The 23,467-nt window shown below is 54.2% G+C and overlaps 2 protein-coding genes across 3 annotated transcripts in view; one reads left to right on the top strand and one right to left on the bottom strand.

Annotated features, from left to right (window-relative positions):
* Amfr (autocrine motility factor receptor) overlaps nt 1–7,434 on the top strand; it is a 40,532-nt gene extending 33,098 nt beyond the window's left edge. The window contains exons 11-14 of the mRNA XM_046434265.2: nt 636–770; nt 1,977–2,060; nt 4,839–5,023; nt 5,865–7,434. Coding sequence (XP_046290221.1) covers nt 636–770; nt 1,977–2,060; nt 4,839–5,023; nt 5,865–6,012 — 552 coding nt within the window. The 3' untranslated portion in view covers nt 6,013–7,434. The remainder of the gene's footprint in view (nt 1–635; nt 771–1,976; nt 2,061–4,838; nt 5,024–5,864) is intronic.
* Nucleotides 7,435–9,957: 2,523 nt separating this feature from the next.
* Nucleotides 9,958–23,467, bottom strand: part of Gnao1 (G protein subunit alpha o1) — a 154,317-nt gene continuing 140,807 nt past the window's right edge. Inside the window, exons 7-9 of one of the 2 annotated variants that reach the window (XM_046434263.2) lie at nt 15,520–15,673; nt 12,163–12,378; nt 9,958–11,166 (exon numbers count right to left, since the gene is read on the bottom strand). In XM_046434263.2, coding sequence (XP_046290219.1) covers nt 12,191–12,378; nt 15,520–15,673 — 342 coding nt within the window. In that variant the 3' untranslated portion in view covers nt 9,958–11,166; nt 12,163–12,190. Of the gene's footprint in view, nt 11,167–12,162; nt 12,379–15,519; nt 15,674–18,602; nt 22,763–23,467 lie in introns of those variants that run through there. The other variant, XM_046434262.2, reaches the window with a different exon arrangement.

The raw sequence follows: 23,467 nt of genomic DNA, 5'->3' as shown, positions 1-23,467 counted from the left end.
ACCAGGGCAATATTAGGAGTTTGCATTCTTTATAATCATATTTTTCCAAATTGCAGTGTAATTTACATACAGTAAAAACCACTCGTGTGCTTGTGTAGGTGTCAGCACCCTCGAGATGCAGAACACATCATTCCTCCTCTCCCACATCTCACTGTGCCTGGTCCCTGGCAATCATTCATCAGTTTTTTTTCCCTGTGATTTTGCTTGTCCCCAGGTGTCATATCAAGGAAATCATGTCGTCATGGGTGAGTCAGGCTTCTTTCACTTAACATGATACTTTTGGATTTCATCCATGTTGTGTGTATCAGAAGTTTATTCTTTTTAGGAATTAACATCTTAAAGGAAAGCCCCTTTTTATACCCAAGATATACTGAGCTTTAAAATAAACAGATTCTAGTTGAGCCTGCCTGGGATCCAGCTTGATTTCTGTCGCTCTCTATTTTGAAATTAATGCTAGTATCCTGGAGCAGTACTAAAGGGACAACAGTGTGAAGGTGATCTACGTGTGGAGGTGGCCTCTGTACTTGTCCTTTCAAGGCATGTTGGATTTGGTGCCCAGAGCCTGCCATGCACTGTGATGACCACAGCAGTAACCTTGAGAGGGACCTTGCTGAGGGCTCTGTGTGTTCCTGCAGGCTCATCAGATTCAGGAGATGTTCCCCCAGGTTCCATACCACCTGGTGCTGCAGGACCTGCAGCTGACGCGCTCAGTGGAAATTACAACAGACAACATCTTAGAGGGACGGATTCAAGTACCTTTTCCCACACAGGTAAAACTGGGATTTTAAGCATGACAGGTGGTTTTTGTCTTCACAAAGATTAATTCCTCTAGATTAATTTTTTCGGTTACTTAATAACTGAATGTTATTTAGAGTTTGTTGAAGAGTTTCTATAAACTCCCTCACTTTTTTCAAACTGTGAATGAGAACAGACCCATCATAGATAAAGATAAAGGTCTATGGATAAATTTTTGTACAGATGCACACCCCAGACAAGCTTGCCTTTGCCAGTCAAGGAGGTTGTGGCATCGGACAAGGTGGACAACTTTTTGTGTAAAGGGCAGATAATATTTTAGGCTTTGTGGGCATATAGTCTGTTCCGAACAAGTGAGACTGTGATCCAGGAAAACTTTCTTTATAAAAATAGGCAGAGGGGTAAACAAGGCCCTGGGCCTGGAGTTGGCAGACCCTGCTCTAGGAGATAATGCCATCTGTCCCTAGTCATCCTTGCACATTATTACACTTGTACTAAAAAGGTCAGCTCTCCTGGCCTATCACATAACCTCTTTGATGGTTCCAAGAAATATTAACATAGACAAGCTTTTTGGTAGAACTCAGGAATGAATAAGGAATAATCTACAAAAAATTGATTCAATTTCAGTATACAGAATTATAAAAAAATCTATTAATAAAATTCAGAAAGTTGAAACTCTTTGAAAAGGTGAAGAGCATGGACTTTGGAGTCAAATAGGCTGTTAGGAGTCTCCACTTCTCAGCTATTTGACTTGGCTGCTGGTTGCCTCTTGAGGTGGCAGAATTGCCCCACGTGGCTACAGAGTCCTCAGGTAGTAGAACAGACACTGGCCAGCCTGCGAGGAGGTGCTGAGACCTGAAGGGACATGGCTGAAGTGAGGAACTGCAGAGCCTATTCCAGAGGGTAAAGTTAATGGTCAGGATTTTCTTTGTGCCATGCACAGGTTAAGTGTTTCCTCAGTGTTCCCTGCTGCATTATCCTTGTTGGGCAGTTACTGTTATTGAAAGCTCACCTGCACGTGGGGCCAGTTGCTAACTCACACTGAGAGCTGCAGTTTGGGCCTTGGGCTCCCTTGTGTTACCTTTGTAGCATTTCAATTTCTTTTGTTCTCTAGGCTTTGCTAAGGTTGCAGGCTGTGCTGGGGACCGTGGCTCCCTCTAGACCCAGGTTTTCCCTGTGCCTGTTATTTCATTCTGAGTGGCGCTGTCCTGTTTGTCTTGCAGCGGACAGAAGGCATCAGACCTGCTTTGAACAGTCCTATGGAAAGGCCCAGCGCTGACCAGGAGGAGGGAGAAGCTTCCCCTCAGGTAAGAGTGGCCCACTAGAGAGCACATGGACTGTGGAGGAGTGGCGTGGACCCTGCCAGTGGTCACCTTCACCCTTGACACTGGTGAAATGGGCAAGGGTTCCGTGTTTGTCTCTGAGGGGGAGACCAAGCTGTACCTGTGGGCAGGCCTTTTCTGCACCCAGGGCTGCAGCCCACTCCCTAGGCGTCGGGCCAGCGCTGCCTCCCTCAGCTTGAGTGAGGGTACCAGGTCCTGGGCTCCCAGGGGGTGGATCAAGGCACACACTCCCTGGGGACCTGAGCCACTGAGGTGCTGTCCTCCATACCTTGTTTACTCAACTCAGGATTTCCAGGAACTTCCACGGATTTTGCCAAAACAAGATTCCTGAGCCAGGTGGGGTGGGGGAGGCATGGCTGTCTGGGAACCACTCTGTCTGGATGCCCACTTGGGGAAGCAGCCCCTCTCTGTGGCAGAGGCATACTCCCCTGACCTTAGCTGGCACCTCCACTCCATTTCCATTTCCTCCATCAGTTATGATACTTCTTTCTTTTTTTCATTACTAGGGATTGAACCCGAGACACCCTAAATACTGAGCTACATTCACTCTCCAACCCTTCTTATTTTTTGAGCCAGGCTTGCTAAGTTGCCCAGGCTAGCTGTGAACTTGTGCTCCTCCTCCCTCAGTCTCCTGAGTCACTGGGGTTTCAGGTGCCAACATGCCTGGCCAGTTACCATATTTGTAGAACACTTTCTCCAAAGACTGAAATAATAGCCAAACACCTTCATCCTCGTGTACACACGTGTGGGGTGTGGCAGGGAGCCGGCGTCCTGCATGTGGAGCTCTGGCCATGGGACTCCTTGTGTACACACATGTGGGGTGTGGCAGGGAGCTGGTGTCCTGTACACACGTGTGGAGTGTGGCAGGGTGCCAGCGTCCTGCACGTGGAGCTCTGGCCACAGGAGGTGCTGCTGCTTCCTGATGTGGCCAGGGCTTTTTGAAAGCAGTGACTTTCACTGACAAGCCACAGGCAGGCTGCTCACACCTCTTGTGGGTTTCCCTGCAAATAGGAAACTCAAAAGTACCAGGACTTTCTCAGGCCTGTTACTAGGACAAAGTTTCATATCCATATCCATAATTGGTGCATCGTTTGGAAATGGCATGTGCCTTCTGAAAAAGGTGACCATTTACGCATTTTTAGTTTTTGGATAGCTAGCTTAACAGAGATAAGAACTCTGGAGTGGTTTGTGGGCACCTGTGATCACAGCACATTTAATTTCAGTTCCTACTCCCCAACTTTGTTTTCAGAGTTAGCCTGAAGATTTCTGAATTTTTAAAAATATAGTGTAGGAAAGTACTTATTTTGTAAGGAAATTGCTGTGTAACATGTTTTATCTTTCACAGGAAGTACAAAGTCCTTGTATAACAAGGCTTTATCATTAAAGCCTCAGTCTGGTCCAGTGGTCACATCTGCCCCACGCATCCTTCCGTTCAATCTTCCTGCTCCGGCTCAGGCTGCTAGTCAGGCCTGAAAGCCTGTGCAGAGCGAGGCTGAGGGGGGCTTGGGTTTTCTTTCTCCCACTGCCTCTGTTCACTTAGCTGTTCTTTCTAAGAACCTCTAGGGTCAGGCTCGGGGAGGTTTAGGGTGGGGCAGTATGGTCCCAGGATGTGGGGGGCTGTGTGCAGATGTTAACTCTCAACTATTCCCCTGCCCCAGCTTGCATCAGGACCTCCTCAGACAGTAAGACTCTCCTTGAACTTAAGACCCTCTATGGAGGGGTAGTGCCCCCCTACCTTCCTGGGGGTCATATTACCCCCCAAGTGGTCCTTTTGGGGAAAGTCTCTGTTTTACAATCTCAGACTAGTTCCCTCCTACAAGGACCCCCCTGAGCCCAGGACAGTGTCTGCCTGTAGTCGGGGGATATAGAACCTGCTCCCATCACAGCCTCCACCCATTTTTGTGGTCTGCTACATCCAGTTTCCTTCCTTTGGATTTCCCAAGTCACTTGTCCCTGTGTCCCCGGAGCTCCAGGAGAACTGAGGCAGGCTCTCTGCCATTTGGCTCTCTTAAAGTCCCCTTTCGGGCTTGGCTGAAAGCAGGAAGAGAGGTGGTAAGGATGGCTGATGGAGGAGCACCTACCTCAGCAACTGAGAAATGGAACAGTCTGCCCTCAGCTTTCTGGTGGCCTGGGAGTGGGTGGTGGGCTGCACCTGGGAGTGTGAGCGGCATAGATGGCGGTATCTGCTTGAGGATACTTAGGCCTTGTCTTGGCCGCTGGAGCTTCAGCCAAAACCAAGAAAATGTCCCATTTTAAGTCCTGTTACATAAGGAACCACATAATCTGTTATCTCTGTGTTTTTTGTTTTGTTTTTTTAGAAAAGGTCCTTAGCATTTACCCTCTACCTATTCAACTCTGTTTTCTAAGTGAAGGTATAAACTTCATGTAGCAGCTGTGATGAAACTTGTTTAAAGTCTTGAGCAATTAGTAGAATTGAACAGAATTCTCAGGATGCAAGCTAGCAGTTGCCTATTGTCATATTCCAAGGGTTCGGTTTGGAATGGCTTCTGTTTTTCATACTGGCGGTCCTTTCCTTATGATATTGAACACGGTGTGACTTGCTAGCACGAGTCATACACAGGCCCACCCTCAAGGAGCCCGAATTTCCAGTATACATGTGTCCCAGACTCAGCCTCCTTGCCTGGAAGCAGTCCCCCCGCTGCCAGTCCAGACTATGCCTGTTGAAGGGTGCCTTGTCTAGGGAGGGAGTGGCCTGTGCTCACAGCTCCTCCCTCTGTCCAGACTGAGCGTGTGCCATTGGACCTCAGTCCTCGCCTGGAGGAGAACTTGGACTTCAGTGAAGTGGATATGGAGTCCAATGAGGTGGAAGACTTTGAGGCCCGGGGGAGCCGCTTCTCCAAGTCTGCTGATGAGAGACAGCGCATGTTGGTCCAGCGCAAGGACGACCTCCTGCAGCAGGCTCGGAAGTGAGTTGCCTTCCACTGCACTCAGAAACCAGGGCCTGCAGGTCCTGTGTGCCAGCTCACATCGGCCCCCTTTAAACTGGTGACAGCATTGAAAAACCATTGCATGTCCTAAAAACTCTGATTTCAAGCCCCTCTGGAAACAGCAGAGGATCTGGCCACACTGAGGCCAGCTGGTACCTTGGGGCGGTCATCTCAAGCGAACATAGCAGCCACATGCGCACATGTGTCCCAAGCCGTTCTCATTCATTACCTTAGTTCTCTTACCAGCTCTGGGAAGGAGCACTGTTATTTATGCCCATTTGAGAAATGGACAGCCAGGAAACCGAGGCCCAGGGAGGTTCACACTGCCTAGGCCTGCGATCTGGCTTCCAATGTCCCTCTTGACCACTATGCATCTCAGACCAGCAGTGTCTGAGTACCTTGTGTTCCACCGTGGTTGGTACTGTTCCTGTGGGTGGATAGGCGCTCTCTGTTTCAGTTCCGGGGACAGGGCCAGCATGCGTTCATCTGGGTGGATTTTGGGCCCTACACAAAACTGTGGGTCCCTGCGCTGTTTCTTTGGGCAGATGAGAGGATGCTGAGACTGACTGGATAGCCCCCATCTGTTCAGAGACAGGCGTCCTTCCCTCCCTCCCGTGGGGGTTGATTTATCTGCTTTATGCAGATGAGGCCAGCGCTCTGCCACTGAGCCCATGTCTAGCCCAGATAGCAGGTGTCCTTTCCATGGGACGGTTCTGAGTGGCAGCTTCATGAGGTGCCTGGAGAGGGGGAAATCTAAATGAAGCCACATTCTGTATGTGTTCCAGAGCTTCCATCTCTCATGTGACTTTTGTCTTTGTAGGCGATTCTTGAATAAAAGTTCTGAAGATGTCTCGGCCTCAGAGAGCTTTCTCCCCTCAGAAGGCACGTCCTCTGACCCCGTGACCCTGCGTCGAAGGATGCTGGCCGCTGCTGCCGAGCGGAGGCTTCAGAAGCAGCAGACCTCCTAGCACTTCCTCATCTTCCTCAGCCACCTCTTCCCGAGCCCTGCGCCCGACCAGGAGTGGCCTACCCAGTGCTGCCTGCGTGCGAAGAAGCAGGCCGACTGCATTGCGCTGTATAAAGCACGTGTCTTAATAGTGTTTGGACAGCTGACAGATTTAATCCTCCTTTGTAATACTTTCTACGTGACATTTCTTTTCCCTTAGAAACACTGCACATTTTAACTCTAGGCATGATCTCTTCTGCATTGACTGGACTTCTTAGGTGTGGGGACGATCAAGAGGAAGTGGGCACCACCTGCCTACAGCAGGAGGCTGCAGCTCCTGCTTTGCGCATGCGTCATGGCGCTGGAGTCCTGAGCTGCGTGTCTGGCAGGAAGAGCACTGGGGGAGGGTACACAGACTCGGTGAGCAGACGCACAGCACAAGCCCGACCCCACGCCATTGGAGGAGATCTGTTGTCACTGCTGTCCTTAGTGAGGAAGCATTCAGAGTGATCCAGAGGCCAGACCACAGGTTCCAGGGCCCCTGGGCCAGCAGGGCATCTATCAGAGAGCTCCTGGTTTGACATCTGGAGTCGAGAGGGAAAGCCCAGGGCTACAGAATGTGAGGCCTTGACCCCTTCGTCCCTGGACACCCAGGGATGACCCGCACCCTGGTGCACAGCTGGCTTTACTTCCGTTCACTCTGGTGCTCCTGCATCAGTGAGCTTGCCCTCGGGCGACCCGCCCCTCCCCATTTCTTGCCCCCTGTGGACATGAGGAAGGTCAAGCAGCAAGCTTTGGTTTGAGGTTGGTCAACTAAATGAGGCAATGCCAGAGCCCGTGGGCGTGGTCCTTGGAGAAGGGGTGGGCCTTGCAAGAGGGAAGAGTAGACTGGAGGGCGTTGTTGAAGAAATAAAAGATACCTTCCGTATCTTTCTTTCCTGGAGCCCTCCGTTTCCTTCACTTTGTTCCTGTTGGTTTAGTGCAACTTAGAAAGGTAGGATGGTGAGCCCAGTGCCTCGCGGCAGACCGGGCGTGGACTTCGCATCCTTCACGTGTTGAAGGATCTGAAACATGCAATCATAGGTTACATAGTTCAGTTTTATGTCCCATTGGATTAAGTTTTTTTTTTTTTTTTAATGTTTGAAAGCATAGTTTATGGTAGTCCTTTTTGGAAGAATCCAGTATTATCTAAAATTATTGGTAAAGGTAAATGTATTTTACATAACTGAAAGTTTTTAGGATGTTGACACGTAATTGAAAAAAGGGTGATAGGTAAATATGTAGGCAGAGATAATTTATTTCAATAAATCTTTCAAAAGCCTTACCTTGAAATGCTGTTAGTAAATTTCTGTGATTTTTTAAAAAATTGTTTTGTTTTGCTGAGAGCATAGCTATTTGTTTTTATTGTAAAACAATAATAATAATAAAAAGGAAACTCTTCTAATGTGTCGTGTGGCTGGACTCTGAGGCAGGTTTTTCGGTGGTGCAGGCACCGATTCCCATTTTGTTTTGAGTCTGCTGTTTGGGATTTTTTCATCTCTGAACTGGAGGAGAGCATTTCACCTCCTGTTGTATTTGGAGAAGGCAGCACCGAGTGTTTCTTTCTCTTGTATTCATCTTTTCAAGGAAAATGGGGAGATTTTATTTTCTTGAATCATGTCATTAAAGGTGACATTCATTCCTTGTGTTCTTAAGGTTTCAGACGTATGAGAAGAGAAAATTGTGTAGGTCACTTTAGAGGGCCTTGAGACACTGGGGAATAGAATGCAGTAGAGGTCCAAGCAGAAGTGCCTTTAATAGCATAAGGAGGTCTAAGAAGGAAGTCCCAGGTCACCCTTGGCTTTTGCACCTGGACAGGAAAGGATTCTGGGTGCTACAGAAGGCTCCAGCTCTCACTGCTTCTGCCCCCTCGAGGCGGTGCTAAGGGGACTGCTGGTGAGAGTGGGCAGGCTCCTCTACGCCCGCTTTCACTCTCCTGGCTGCCACCGGGTCACCGGCTTGCCCTGGAGCTCAGCCCTGGAGTAGCAGAGCTGGAGCAGGCTTCTGGGTTGCCAACCAGACTCGGGAGTGTGGACTTCTTAGGTGTGGGGACAATCAAGAGGAAGGGCACCACCTCCTACGGCAGGAGGGGCAGCTACTGCTTCGCGCATGCGTCAGGGCGCTGGAGTCCGGAGCTCTGTGTCTGGCAGGAGTGCTCTGGCGCGTGGTAGAGACGCCCTTTCTGGGCTCTTGGAACCAGTCTGAGTTCCCCCTCCATTTGCTTAATGGGTCCTTGGTTTCTTTTCCAAAATTTGGAACGTCTAGATACCATAGAGAACCATGATCCATGTGGATGCCTCACTGGTGTTGATGGGACTCTTAGGTGCTAGGTGGCCTCCTGGGCCCTGCCTCCCACTTAATTTGTGCAGACGCTTGCTCTTGACTGCAGCCTCTGCATAGGGACCACAGGAAAGGGCCCTGAGAACTCCATGGAAGCAGGGTGGGAGTAGGAAGGGGACCGTGTCCCTGCAGGGAGCTCGCCAACAAGTAGCCCCTGCCTGTCCTGGAAGGCCCTCCAACCTTGGTTGTCCACGTCAGCGCTGCTGCTTTCTGCTAGAAGTGGTTCTAACTAGCTGCTGCCCTCAAGGTTCTTGTTCTAGTTCCGTTGGTCTTTTCCCTGCATCCTTTCCTAAAAAAAAAGTGTCCTGACTTCCCTTGTAAGAAAGATAAGGCAGGGCTGGGGGTGTGGTAGAGCACTTGTCTGCAGGCATGAGGCCCTGGGTTTCATCTCCAGAAATGGAAAAGAAAAATGTTGGTTTTATCTACAAAATTCATTTGAAAGTTGGGGAAAAGCCCTGTTAGCAGATGGCTAGTGTTTAGAGAGATTCAGATACACCACATGTAGTAGAGAATGCCCTAGTTTCCTTCAGCCTTCCATTTGGGCTTTCATATGGCCTCCAAGACCAGCATTGGAAGTGGAGATGTAGCCTGAATTGCAAACCTTTCTGTCAACACAGATGGTGGGTTAGGTGCCCCACTCTGCAGCCAGCAGGTCAGGTGAAGGGAGGTGGAGGGAAGCACTGGAGAAGGAGGCGTGGGCTGGCAGAGGGGCTGGGGAGGACAATTGATTCAGGTCGTGTGTTATCGGTGGCACGTGCCTCTTGGTCTTCCCAGTTTCTGAAATAGTATCACCCTCTATGTCTGTCCCCACTAAATGACAAATGGCATGTGCCAGGGAGAGGTCTTTCTGAGTTGGTAATTCCCCTTATCAGAGAGGGGATGGAGAGAGGATTCCAATAAACAGATCTCTGGGGAGCTTCTACCTCATTAAACATGGCAGGAAATGCAAGGGGTTGGGGGTCAGGAGAGTGCTGCCCCGGTCCCCCTTGTGTGTTTGGCCTGCAGACAAAAATGGAGGGAAACCTTCCTGGCCAGTCTAATGGGTCCCAAGCTTGTCCTTGGCTCTTGAGTAGATGAGACCCCTTGGGTGCAGAGGGCCCAGGCAATTTGGCCTCCTTGGGATGACCCATTCTTCCACTGTGGTGGGAACCCTGGAGACAGAAGATTGGGGGCCCTCCATGTTCTGCCTTCCTAATCCTCAGTTCCACCAGAGACTACAACCAGCTGTCAGTGGAAGGGCCTGGAGCCAGGAAGAAGAGGTCATCTACAGCCAGGAAGTGGCCTATTCCCCTGTCTGCCTTCCCAGGGGACACCAAGCAGCTACACTACTGTCTGTGCACTGAACTGGCACCCCAGTCACAGCACAGAGGGGGCCACAGAAGGTCCTGGGACGACTCACCCACCAGCCTGTGGCCAAGTCCAGTGTCCCTCCCTCCCTCTCCATCCCCGGCAACCACACAGAGTGGAAGGCAGAGGGTGAGACGCAGAAATACAGACAAACATTCTCTTTATTGAGCTACACATGAATTTTCCATTAGAGAAGTAGACTGGCAGTGTGTAAGATATCACAGAAACCTCACCGATTGGGAATAGAAAGGCTTAGAAAGACCCGTGGGCTTTTTTTTTCTTTTTTTTTTTTTCAAGTTTTTTTTTCTATATTTTTAATTTTTTTGTGTTTTTTCTTTTTGCCTCCTCTTTATTTGAAATGGCTGTGACTGGTCTTCAGCAAATTTATTAAGTCTTAAAAGTGAAACCGTGAAGAGGTCTGGGGTTGGGACACTAGTCAGAGTAGAAATGACATAGGGCTGATCATGAAAACGGTGGCTTTAATGTAAACACTACATTCCATCTTTTTTTATTTTTATTTTTTTTTGTGTGTGTGTGTTTTTCTTCCATCTTGTGGTAGTTAAAAAATTTTTTTTTTCTTTTTGTCTGCATCACAAACATCCCCACATGAGAAAGAGGGAACACGGGTCACGTTGAAACGGAGGAAAGTGGGGGAGGGCACACACGGGAGAACAGCGTCGCCCAGAGGCCGAGGCCCAGAATGCCAAGGGAGGATGCAACCCCTTTCCCGAAGGCCGCGAGAGCGGATCTGGCGTGTGATACCAAGACTTTCTTTTTTGTCATCAGGACAAAAAGGAAAAAAAGAAAAAAATTACAAAGGGACTCTGAAGAAAGCTGACCTGGCAGGAACTGGTGCTCTGCTCGGGCCATCTTGCTACAGGACCGGGCTGGGCTGGGCAGCTGCTGGCCGGGAGGGCTGTGCTTTTTCTATACAAACCTGGAGTCAGGGTGTGGCTGGAGTGCAGGGCTGGGGACAGGAGCGTGCCACCCCTCGGTGGTGTCTGCGATCTTTGGATGGCTCATGGGCAGCAGGGTTTGCAGTGGCCTGTGGCTCTGGAGAGCCCCGCCCAGGAGCGCTCCTGCCAGTAAATGCACCCACCGGGCCCTGGTGGCCGCTGGGAGGGGAGGGCGTGGGTGCTCATGTGTATGTTCTCTATTTCAAAAGATAAAGAAATACGGGTGAAATGGTAAGTTTTCCTTTGTCTTTTTTTTAAACTACAAAGCACATGAGAAATATTTTGTTTTGTTTTGTTTTTCTTTCAAATTCTAAATGTAAAGACTGAACTAAAAACCGGATTCTACAGCATTCTACAGATATACACAGCCATCAGTCACTCTGGGGTCGTAGGTTAGACAGGGGCTTGGTACAGAAAGGCTGTGTGTCTTACAAAGGCCCAAAGGTCATGCTACCAGGAGATCAACGTCAACAGCAAAGAGTCCGTGAAGCAGTCTGCAGAGAGAGAGATAAGGGGTCCAGTCTGACCATTTTCTTCCATTTTAAAAACCAACCAACCAACAAAATACCCTAGAACATTTTAACTGAGGCTGGGGTGGGCCAGACGGGATGGCCTCTCAGGCTCCAGGGCTCCAGTGAAGCCCATCCCAGCCGCCCTGGGAAACCTCGGCCCACGGGACGCGACTCTGGTCTGGTCTACAAGTCCAGCCCTCCCCTGGGCCACTCCGATGCCTCCTGGCCCTTCTGTCCCCAGGGCACTCTGGGAGGGAAGCCAGCTTCAACTCCACAAGTCCCTCCCCTTGGCTGCTTTAGAAAGCAGATCAAGTCTCCCGGTTCTCTGATTCTGGTCTTGTTTACAAGAAAAAAGAAAACTCAGGAGACAGTGGATTGATCAGAGCAATGATTCTTCTAAATTTTCAAAATTAACAACCACCACCACCCCAAGAGAAGTGACCTCGAAATTTTCTGTTGTTGTGGGTCTGGGGTTGGGAGATGTGTAGGGCGTTGGCCATTTTCTTAAAGGGTTTTGGAATCCGCGTAAGAGCAGGGACAGAACTGACGGCACTGCCTGTGTGGGTGGAGGGCAGGGGACCACGCTGGGCCGGGCCTGGCCTTCCTCTGCCCTCCCCCTGCTCACAGAAGTGGGTCTTAGAAACGAAGACCCCAGGCTGTCCTGAGAAGGACCGACTTGCCAACCAGGCTCCCAACACACGTGAGTGTGTGCACGGGGGTGTGTGCCCACACACGTGTGCACTCTCCTACGCCGTCCCAGGAAAGCCTCGGTGAGCTATGGGATGGCGGTCAGTTCTGTCTACAGCTCTTTCTAGTACAAACTAAAAAGATTTTCCTAATATATATTTGTGTATATATAAGGTTTTGTTATGCCTCTTTAAAGTTTATTTACCAAGTTGCATTTGTTAGTGGTGTTGTGTGTGTGTGTGTGTGTGTGTGTGTGCGCGCACAAGCTGTTCTGAGTGCTGGAATCATTACCAAATAGGTTGCTATACAGGACAAGAGGTCAGTACAAGCCGCAGCCCCGGAGGTTGTTGGCAATGATGATGTCGGTGACAGCGTCGAATACCACCTGGATATTATTCGTGTCTGTGGCACAAGTCATGTGACAATAAATTTCTTTGTTGGGTGAGCGGTTTTTGCTTTCAAACTGTGTTTGGATGTAGGCAGCTGCATCTTCATAGGTATTGGAGCCTGTAACGAGACAGAGGACAGGGCCGAGGCCCCCGTGAGCATGGTGGGGACTGGGTGGGGGGCACAGAGGAGAGAGAAGTGGTTTGTGGCAGGGTCCAGAAGTGGGATGGGACAGAGGAAGGGACTAGAGGAACTACTCTCCAGTCATTCCATTTCAAATTAAAAACTGTGGGAGCTGGGGTACCGGCTCAGTGGTAGAGCACTTGCCTAGCATGTGGGAGGCCCTGGGTTCAATTCTCAGCACCACATTAAAAAAAACGATAATAAAGATACTGTGTCCACCCTCAGCTAAAAATGTTAGAACAACAACAACAACAACAACTTTGTAAGGCTTAGTATCCGCCTGGCTTCTGACTTCTCGGGTTCTTTTGCACAAGGGATCTACGCCGGGCCTCTGGAGGTACAATGGCCACAGATCACCCTTTTCCACTTTCTAAAGGAACACACTGAACACCTTCCATGATCTAGACCAGTCCTGTTGATTCTCATAAACCAAGAAAATAAAGTCTGATGAGGGAACCGCCCAGCGGGCGGTGAGCAGGACTTCTGGGGTCTCGAGGCGTGGTGGACGTTGAGTGGGGCCTGGGCTCTGTCCTTAGTGGGTTCCTGCAATAGGTCACTCTGTGGGGCTGAGGGCATCTCTAAGCAGTCCCAGCTCTTGGTGCTTACAGTGGCCTGGATGTGGGAGCACTGGCATCTGCCAGGTGGGAATTTAAAGCGGGTATCGGCATGTGTGACCAGCTGGGCCCCCTCACCACCCCCAGCAATTCCTTAGGTGTCACCTGGACCCTGGATGGTGCTGGGTGCAAATAGCAGGGCACACCTGTGCACACGCAAGGCGTTTTCCCACTGGCCACAATCCCACCCTGTGGTTGTGCCCTGCGGAGGGACAGCCTTCAGTGGAAGATGCCCCATTTTTCTCAGTGCTCCCAGGATCTGGCCCAGGACAGAAATGGCACAATGTCATTTGGGGTGAGTGGGAGGATCCCTCCCACCCTGCCCAGTCCTGTGGGCAGCGTAAGGACAGAGCGGGGTGGCTGGGTTAGGCTCTCAGGTCTGCAGCAAGGATTTCTCTCCTCTCCTTTAAAGACACTCAAAAGGCAGCTCCAGGCCAGGGAAGCCGTCATGAGGGTGACAGGTGGGGACGTCCCTGGGGTTAGGGATGATCCACAGAAGCAGAGAGACTGAGAGTGGACGCACACTGAGCACTGAGCTCAGCAGAACTTCCAGGCCAAGAGACGCAGCTGGACCCTGGGACAAAGGCAGTATTGGAAAGTGCCCCATGATAGGGACACCCACTGTGCCCGTCTGCCAAGTCCTGCGATCTGACGAAGTCCCACAGCTGCCCAGTGCTGGGCACTCGGCCCCTGAGACAGTCAGCCACTGCCTCCCACCCGCAGCTGGTTCTGTGTCTCACAGGCCTGTCCCCCCCTGGGGCCATGGTGTGGTGACTGTTTGCCATCTGTGGATCCCATGGAAGGCCCTGGGGATCTCAGACGTGGCCAATCCAGACTGGCTTTTGCTGGGGACGTCAGCGGGGGAGTTGCCCAGTGCCCACACTATCCAGCAGTGAGGCCCACTGACCACTCCTCAGGCCACATCCCAAGTAGGCTCCAGCAGAACACTACACAGGAGAGCCCGAGGGTTGGGCCTGCCTGCCCCTGAGGGTGGCACTGGCCTGTGAGGGCTGCTAGAATGTGGGGGTGGCCACCCCATGGGGTGATCTACTGTGGAGCCTGATAAAAAATGAGGCTCAGTGGATTTAGTCACTTGCCCAGAGCTGCAGGAGGCCTGGCTCCAGGGGTGGCACTGGCGCCTGCTCTGTGGGAGACTTTGTGCTCCTGACACTGGGCTGACCCAACAGCCTGGGGTGCAGGGCACAGTCCCTAGTGGGCCTTCCCCTCTGCACCCTGGGTTGGGCAGGCCGTGTGGAACATCAGTGAGGAGACAGGCCCTTCTTCACACTCGTGTTCCAGATTGTGAACACTTGGGGGTGGCGTTGGTGAGCAGGTTCCTGGCTGAGCCAACCTGTGCCCTTAACTGAGGATGGCGAGGCCTCTGTTCTCTTCAGCATGTAAAGGTGAGTCCACCCCAGAGACCTCTAAAACTTTCTGGTCCCCAGAGGGCTGGGCCGGGCCGGGCCCTGGTATCTCATCGGCCTGCTCCTGGGCTTTTGCAACAGTCCAGACTTGGTCCCCCCGACAGCAGACCCTCCCTCCTGCCGCCATCTGGAAAGAGCTGCATTGTGGGGCCGTGGTGTGTTCCTGGGAGAGCCAGGTTGGAAAAAGAAGCCCAGAGAAGGCAGGGGACAGGGTGGACTCGCACTAGGTGGAGTGGTTTGATTTGGAGGAAAGACCTGGGGAGGGGAAGAGGGAAGAGAATGAGCACCAAACGCTGGGGTGGGGGAGGGGAGGGATGCTTTGGCTGGGCCTGGGCTGCCACATAGACTGACGGTGGTGACTGTGACACACGACATGATCACTGTACCAAAGCACACGGGGGCTGAACTGAGCCTAGGCCCCAATCAGGCTATGAGCCACCTTTTTTTTGTGGAAGAGTAAGGTGTGGCCCAGGGCTGTCCTGGGAAGGGGGCAGGTGAGGCTCCTGATGAGATTTTTAGGAGGCTGTTCCTGCTAGGACCTGAGACTAGGAATAAAGGGGAAGGGGAAGTTTCTCGTCCTGTCCTGAACCCTGTCATGCCACTCTTTTTTTTTTTTTTTAGTACTGGGGATTGAACCCAGGGGCACTTAGCCACTGAGCCACATCCGTAACCCATTTATATTTAGAGACAGGGTCTTGCTAAATTGCGGAGGGCCTTGCTAAGTTGCTGAGGCTGGCCTTGAACTTGCAGTCCTCCTGCCTCAGCCCCTTGCGCCACAGCTCCCAGCCCTGCCTTGCCACTCTGAGTCACCTATCCTGACCCATAGAGCTCAAGAGAGGATACTGTCCTCTTAAGACTCCGTGCTGAGTGTTTTTCTCTACACCCCTGCCACACTCCTGCTCTGGCCTGCAGGCTGGTGGCCCCAGTAGCACCGGCTGAGCAGCCCACAGTGGTCAGACTCCAGCTCATGCCTTTTGAGGGAGACCCAGGTCCCACTAGGGCTGGGGCTTGCTCCTGCACAGGGTTGCCAGGACACCCACCTGCGTATTCAGGAAAGCAGATGGTCAAAGGTGACTTCTTGATCTTCTCACCAAAGAGATCTTTCTTGTTGAGGAAGAGAATGATAGAGGTATCGATGAAGAACTTGTTGTTACAGATGGAGTCGAAGAGCATGAGCGACTCGTGCATGCGGTTCTGCAGCCCCAGGGTGGGAAGACAGGGAGACAGACAGCACCAGGAGACACAGACAGGGAAAGAGAAGAGCAGAATTAGGCTTGGAAAGGGCTCGGGCTACTCAGCAGCTCACAGGGGCCCCAGTGTCCCAGGTGCCTCCGAGAGGCTGACAGTCAGAACCTGTGAGCTGGGACACTGGACTCTGTCCTCGTTTCAATCTGCAGAGCACCTCAGCACCAGAGCACCACCACCTGTGGGCCAATGGCGACAAGGGACTGGGAAACAACCATGGATTTCTGGCTGAGGCTGACCCGGATCTTCTCTTTGCACAGCCCCCATCCGTGCAAGGTCTTGGGGAGGTGCTGGACGGGAACTGGGGAGCTGGGCTTCGGATCTGCATGTCTGCACCAACCCAGGGGTGGGCAGGGTCCTCTGGGAGTGGTGAGGGACTCCAGGCCTCTCCTGTGGTCCGAGGGGAACATCGCACCAGGCTGTTAGCATGCTTGGGGCTGTCACTCAGAGGAGGTGGTCCCACCCAGGACTCCTTCAGGGACGCGGGGGGACCGGGCACACCTCCTCTGGCTGGGTCAGGCTTGTCCATGCCTTACTGCAAGGGGCTGTAAGACCATGTCACTCCACACAAGGAAGCTGCTCAGCCAACAGAAGAATGTGACGGGACCCCGAGTAAAGCCAGGTCCTAGGAGGACCGGCTTTCCCCTGGGCCAGGACAGATAATTCTACTTTGGGACGCCAAGCATATTCACTTAGGTGATGTGTTTTTTGCAGTATGGGGGGCACACTTGTCTGCACAAGGATGTGGGGGAAGGGACAGCCTCTTTTATTGTCCCCAAGAACCCCATCTTAGTCCTGGGAACTTGTCACCATAAACCTGGCTCCATGGGTCCACAGCCTAGGTCCACAGGTAAGCCAGGCTCAACTTCATCTCCCTAGTTTAGACTGAAACAAGTTATGGCAAAGAGAAGACACCTGGGGTGGACACTGTGGACACTGTTAGCTGAGGGTGAGTTAGTTTTGGGCCTCTGGGATGAGAAACAGTAGGAGCTGGCTTGGTGGCCACAGCCGTCCCCCTGGATGAAGCAGCCACTGCTGGTCATTGAGGACCTCTCTGCCAACATGGTGCCCAGCTCTTCTCCTTGCTGTGTCATGTAAACTCATCAACCCTTAGAGGACAATGAGGTGACACCGCTGGAACCCTAGAGAGCAGAGACTGGTGGCACAGCTCAGTGGTAGAGGCTTGCTGAGGCTCTGGCTGGAGGCAAAATGTAAGTTGTGGCTTTTCCAGTCAGTCTGAGCAGCCAGTGACGGGTCCCCAGATCCTCAGTCCTTGCTTCAGTTACCTCCCCCACACCTGCAGGGTTACAGCAGGGCTCTGGTTCCTGCGGCTGCAGTCAGGGTGGCGACCGGGCAGGCTGAGCCCTCAGCTGCCCTCGGGGGCACCTGGACAGTCAGCACGGTTCTCACCCACTGTAGGACCTGTGGTAAATGGCTTTATCTTTCCATTCTGCCAAACACATCCAGTCGCCGCCGCTTAGGATTTCCTTACCCCCCCTAACCGCGGCTGGAAATTTTGTTCTCATTTCTCCCCCAGCGTCCCCCACTCCCCGTCATTCGCACTGTCACATTCAAGGAGGAGGAAGACTCCTTTGCCATCATGGTGGAATCTGCTCTGGAAAGTGCAAGCAGAGGTCGAGGGGTCAAGTGGACCCACGCCTGGGCCACCATGAGGGCCGAGCCCTCCTCCTGATCCACAAGGCACCCTGTCCTACAGCTGTCCAACAGACGAAAAGCCACAGCCAGAGGTGAGCAGTCCCCAGCTCCACAGCACCCGTGTCCCAACACTGCCTTGCTCCACAGAGGCTTGGGGGTGCAGTGCCACTGGGCACTCCCAGGACCAGAGGGAACCACAGGTGGCTGCTAGGGCAACCTGAGCCGGGAACAGGGGCTACGCACTGGACTGAAGTTCTCTTCCTCAAGAGGCCACCAAGCTTAGGTTTAGACGAGAAATCCAGGCCAGCTCCCCAGGAGCATAGGGCCTCACCTGCCGAGGCCCAGCCCTGCTGCCCACAGACGCAGACGCGTGCTCTTGCTCGAGGCTCACATTGATGATCCTGACTGGCCTTTGGGTGCAAGGCCCTGTGCTGGGCCACACAGCCAAGGGGCCACCAGGCCAGGCTCCTGCCCTCAGAGAGCTTACAATCTAGCAGGAGCAGCAACGCACACACATTTTAAAAGGTCTAAAGTCCGTGGAGCAGCATGGAGCTGGGGAGGGCTCTGGGGAGCAGAGGACACGCACAGTCAGACCTGGCCTGGTTGAGGACAGGGCCTTGGAGTGCCTCTGGCAAGGGCTGATCCTGGAAGTTCAGGAAGGGAGCCACTGGGGGAGGGGGCGGCGGTACTGAGACCCTCAACCCATGCCCCAGGCCTGACTGCCGTCCCTCTGGAGCCTGTCACCAAGGGGCCGGGGCACAGTGTGTCCACCAGCTTCCTAAAAGGGAAGTATGTTGAAATCAGAGACCTCACCACTTCAGAAAAGAGGAGTCAAGTGTCACAGATGGACAGTCACCTTTCTGTGGAGCTACTGGGAGCCGTCCCCAGGGTCATCTCCTCCACCTGCCCAGGCTGCAGTGGAGCCCGAGAGCAGCCGGATAGCCACGCCCGGCCGTGCAGCCCCAGCCCGTCACGCCGGCACCAAGCACACAGGACACCAGGACTGGGACGCAGCTCAGACCAGGACACACCTGCCTGCCTCCCAGAGAGCCTGAGGTGGACAGGGCGACTGGGCACCTGGAGTCCTATCCCCAGCAGGACTTGCCCACGCCACCAGGCTGTCCACAGCCCCAGGACTGGGGTGGCACGAGGACGTGTGTTGTGCGGGTGCGCCTGGCGGAGGCTCCTTGGCACTGACTGACACAACACATCACACTCACGCTAGAAGGAGCTGGCACTGTTTATTAACAGTAGGTGACTAATAAATACATTACGGCAGCCAATAAATTATTACAATAACTAGAGATTTATTAAACCAACAAGTCAACTCTTCTTACAAAATTACAGTTAATACGGGGTGGGTGGTGGCGGCCGGGTTGGGAGGTGGGACACTGGACCTAATTCGGTTCTGCTAAGGAAGGAGTGGGAGCCCCAGCCCACCCTGCCTGGGACTGGGAGGGTGCAGGCAGGCTGCAGGGTGGCGGGGAGGCTCTGGGAGGCAGAGGAGGTGCAGCCAGAGGACCGGTCAGAAGCGGCAGGCAGGGGAGATAGGGAGGTGAGGGGCTGCTGCCCGGAGCTGGAGGGCAGGCATGGCACTGGGAAGGTGAGAACTGGCTAGGTGAGCGGCAGGTGGGGCTGCGAAGGGCCCGGTTAACCAGATGGCCTTCGTGCACTGGGCCTGGCAGAGAGCCGCCTTCAGAGGGAGCCCCTCTCTGATGGAGAATTTCAGGACTTTGGACTTTCTGCTTTAGCCCTGGCCTGCCCCTTCCTTGACAGGGGACTTCATCTGGCTGGGGAGCGGCCTGTTGGAGTCCCCAGCTCTACTCTCCAGGCAGGATAGATTCAGGACACTCCTCGCTGAGAGGGTAAGGCTGGGGAACCCTGCCACAGGCCCATGGCATGGCTCCAACCTGGCCCTGTTCCCTGGGCTGCCCTGTAGACCTGTGGCCTGCACGGGGAACTGTCTGTGGGTGCCACCTTTGGCACCCCAGGTGGAACCCCTGGAGACACAGAGCCAGAGTCTCAGGTCTTGGTTCCTAAGAAGTGCCAGTTGTGCCTGAAGGCCTCCACAAGGCTCAGAGGAGGCCCCGGCCCCAGGCTTCTCTAAAGGGGGTGTGTGCAGGCTGCTGTGGGGGCTGGCCGAAGGAGACCTAGGGCCCCTTAAATGGCCCTCCCTGGTGGTGGTGGATCACTTGCCAAGAAGAGTGCGCTGGGTCAGAGGGAGCGAATGAGAGGGACGGGCGGTGAGGAAGGGTGCAGGCTAAAGGTAGGTAGGACTTCCAGTGTCTGCCGCTGGGGACTAACTGATGGACGACAGGAGGGAGCGAGGGCTTGTGCTGATGGGAGGAGAGGGCTTGGGAGAGGTGACTTTCCTTTTTGGGGTTTGCAGACAGCCTACTTATAGGGCCGGGGTGGAGGGATTTAGGGCTGCTGACCCCTGGGGACCCAGCAGGGTGCCTCCAGATCCCACAGTGGGTGTGGAGCTGGGCTGGGTGCAGAGCTGCCTCCTGGCACCTGACATGGTGGAGGTTTTCTGCCTGGGCTCTGCTGGGTCAGCACATCAGGAGCAGGGTCTCCACAGTAGGTGGTCACAGGACCCTGAAGGCCGGGGCTGCTGGTGAGGGGTCCAGGCTGGGCTCTCTGCTCAGACTGCGAGTGATACCCTGTTCCCGATAGAGTCCAATGGAGCCCCTCCTTAAGCCTCAGGCGGACAGCACCTGAGCCAGTCCCCAGAGCCTTGGGACTGTCTGTCAGTGCTCAGAGAAGGCAGAGGGACAGCTACTGCGCAGGGCACAGAACTTGCTCACAGGCATCTCAGTGATAGGCACGTTTTTACGAGTTTGGCAAAGGCACCCTTCCTAGACGTCGACCTGCGGGTCAGAGCCACTCAGAGCTTAGCACAGCCCCTCTGGGGACACACAGAGCCACTGTGGACGAGACCCATCCTTGTCCAGTCACTCCCAACATCTCCCTCACAACCACATCCACGACGGAGCCAGACCTCACCGGCCGCCCTGATTGTCCCTGGTGGTGGAGCTGCTCTGATGACATGGAGAGGAGAGAGGGCCTCGCTGGACACCCTCTCCCTCTGGCTTATACCAGACAGCTGAGGTCCCTGGCCTCAGCAGGCCAGGGCAGGGCGGCTGGGACGGCGCAAGACACTGATCAGGTCGGAGCAGCTACAGGAGAGAGGCATCCTGGAAGGCCGGCCACCTCCCTGCAATGCTGCAGGTGGGAGGGCTGGACCCACATCTTGACTGCAGCCTGGGCTCTGGCCATTGACTGCCCCTGGGGAGAGAGAGCCCTGGGGCTACAGGGTCAGTGACTTCCACCACAAGGGTGATGGCCTTAGAGATGGGGTTGGGCCACTATCCCACCTCTTGCCAGGTGCTTTTGAATCTGCAGTCACAGTCTGGGGCAGTTATGAGCACAGCTGGCCACACCCAGGTGGTGATGCTGGAAGCATCAGCTATGTCATCAGTGTGGGGCAAAATGACTTAAATGGCCTTGACTGTCCATGGCAAGACCTTGAGGCGGTTGGCTGTAAGGGCCTGTCCTCCACCATATCCCCGCACCTGGCACAAGGTCCAGAACATGGTGGAGGTGGACATAGTGGAAGTGGGTTTGGGCTGATGGGATGGTCCTGCAGTTGGCAGGGAAGGGCTCTGCTGGAGGCCCTGTCTCTGTCAGCTTTTGGCAAGAGGGAAGTCCCCATCTCCCTGCACCACCTGCAGCTCTGTGCCTGCTGAAACCAACGAGCCCAGAGCCATGGGCCTGGGGCTCTTCCTGGTTCCTGGGCAGCCCCAGGGGAGTTCAGGCTCCTGCCTGGCCCGGATGAGCCACACTGTGTGAGGCTGGGAGGACACAGGGCTCAAGGAGGGAAGCAGAGGCCCTCAAGAGGCAGCCCTTGCCCTCCTGGGGTCCGCCTGGTCCCTGGGCACAGTCCGCCACACAAGTGAACAGGCCTCCTGGGCTGCTGGCTGTGGGGTCAGCTGACTGGAGGTGCCGGAGTGCGAGGGAGGTGTGCTCACTGCTCTAGACAGGGCCAGGACACAGAAGCACCCCAGCCCCTTCTGCTCAGGGGTCTCTGCAGCAAAGTCGCCAAGGGATCCTGGGACCCTCCCTTTGGAGCAGGGAGGGCAGGATGTGTTCGAGCTGGCCTGAGCTCCCAAGAGTGCCACTCCAGGGTGTCGGTTCCACCCACCAGCTCTCCTCTTCCCCTGAGGCTGGGAGGTCACCAAGGGCTCCCTGATTTCTTGACTAAGATGGACCAAAGTGGGCACTGGCCACAGAGGCCTGACCCAGACCTCCCCTGGGCCTCTATGCCTTCAAAAACCCCAGTTCAAAGGCCCTAGCCTGTCCCTGCCATCAAGCTGGACTCACTGCAACCAGGACAAGAAAAGCACATCCACTCACCCTGGAGCAGCTGAGCTGGGAACTGGACCAAGCAGGTGGCTGTCCCCTGCACTTCTCCCCACCTCTGTCCTCTTCCCGAACTCCTGCCAGGTGCAGGCCTTGACCCCTCCCACCATTGGCCACTACAGGCGGTTGGTCGGTCTCAGTAAAGGTTGGATTAGGGATCTGGGGAGGGCAATGGGCAAGGGAGGATGCCCAGAGGGGGAGGGCTGAGGCCTGAGGGAGGGGGAGGCACTCGCCAGGCCTGAGCCCCACACCCACATGCCCGGTCCCACCCTGGCTTTTGGTGGTGGAGCAGCCCTCGACAAGAGACCCCAGGCAAAGCTGAGGGATGGCTTCTATTACCCCACAAACTTGCCAGCACCCTGCCTCAGGGCCGTCCTGATGATGAGAAGAGGCCCCAGGACTCCGGCATGAGTCATGGAGTAAGGACATGCCCATTCTGGGCCAATGGCGGCTCAGTACCCCCCTCCCAGCTCTGCCAGCCTCGAATAAAACACTATGAGACGAAGCAGAGGCCAGTGAGCAGCACTCAGGTGGTGGCGTGGTGGTCACCAGCCTTGCAGCACTCAGCACCCCACCAGCCCCTGTCACCATATATCCACTGGGAGCGGTGGTGTGGGTGACAAGGGTGCTCCCGCCTCCACCCCTGGCGCCAGCTTCTGGGTTCTTCTTCCTCAGTGCAAAGAGTGGCCTGAGAGGTGGCAGAGCTCTGGCTCCAGGGGAGGAGTGGGTGCGGTCTGGGTAGGGCGTGGGCAGCCTGGCAGGAGGCTGGGGCTCAGTAGAGTCCACAACCCCGTAGGTTTTTGGCGATGATGACGTCCGTCACGGCATCAAAGACAAACTGGATGTTGTTGGTGTCAGTGGCGCAGGTGACGTGGGTGTAGATCTCCTTGTGCGTCGACTTGTTCTTGCTCTCGTACTGGGCCTGGATGTACGCCACAGCTTCCGTGAAGGCGCTGGGGCCTGCAGGAAGAAACAGGCAGTGGGCATGAGGGGAGGCACTGCCCCGCGTGGATGGCCCCTGGGCAGCCGGTGTGACTGTCAGGCAGGGGGCCGCGGAGCAGATGCCAGGAGCCTCTCAAAGACAAGCAGGAAGGACAGGCTGCTGGGTGGGGTCCTGAGGGGTCGGTTTGTCAACAGGTCAGTGGTTCGAGTCCAGTGTAGGTCACGAAAGAAACAAAAGCTGAAGTCTCCCAGGGACTGCCTGCACTAAGGGGGACACTGTCCCAGGGAACTTTGTCTTCCTTTTACAATGCACCCACCGAATCCTGACGCAAACTTCACATGTTACCATGGCCAGGAACACAGAGGTTTGAAAGTGCGGTCTAGGTAGGTGTGCCCTCTCTGTGAACCTGCAGCTCGCACACCAGATGCTGGGCAAGGCTGGCCTGCCGTCTGCTTGGCGATCGTGAGTCTCCTGACCTGCTTCCCCTTCTCCCTGCCCACCTCCCTCTTCTGGCTTCGCTCTCGGGGGAGTAAGACACCTGGAGCACCCTTACTGTCTTCCTCACCTGGAACCATATTGTTCTGGTTCCAGGTGAGCCCAGCTGCAGGCTTGGGGAGGAGCAGGAACGCAAGACCTTGTCTTTTTCTGAAGCCCCACAACCTCTTAGAACAGCCAGGCTGTGACCCCCGGCAAAGGCATGGGTGGTGAGGAAACGCAATCAG

This window comes from Marmota monax, unplaced genomic scaffold, assembly GCF_021218885.2.
Source record: "Marmota monax isolate L192 unplaced genomic scaffold, Marmota_monax_Labrador192_F-V1.1 WCK01_AAM20220418_F8-fsc00024, whole genome shotgun sequence".
NCBI lineage: Eukaryota > Metazoa > Chordata > Mammalia > Rodentia > Sciuridae > Marmota > Marmota monax.
This window is presented reverse-complemented; position numbering and strand designations above follow the sequence as displayed.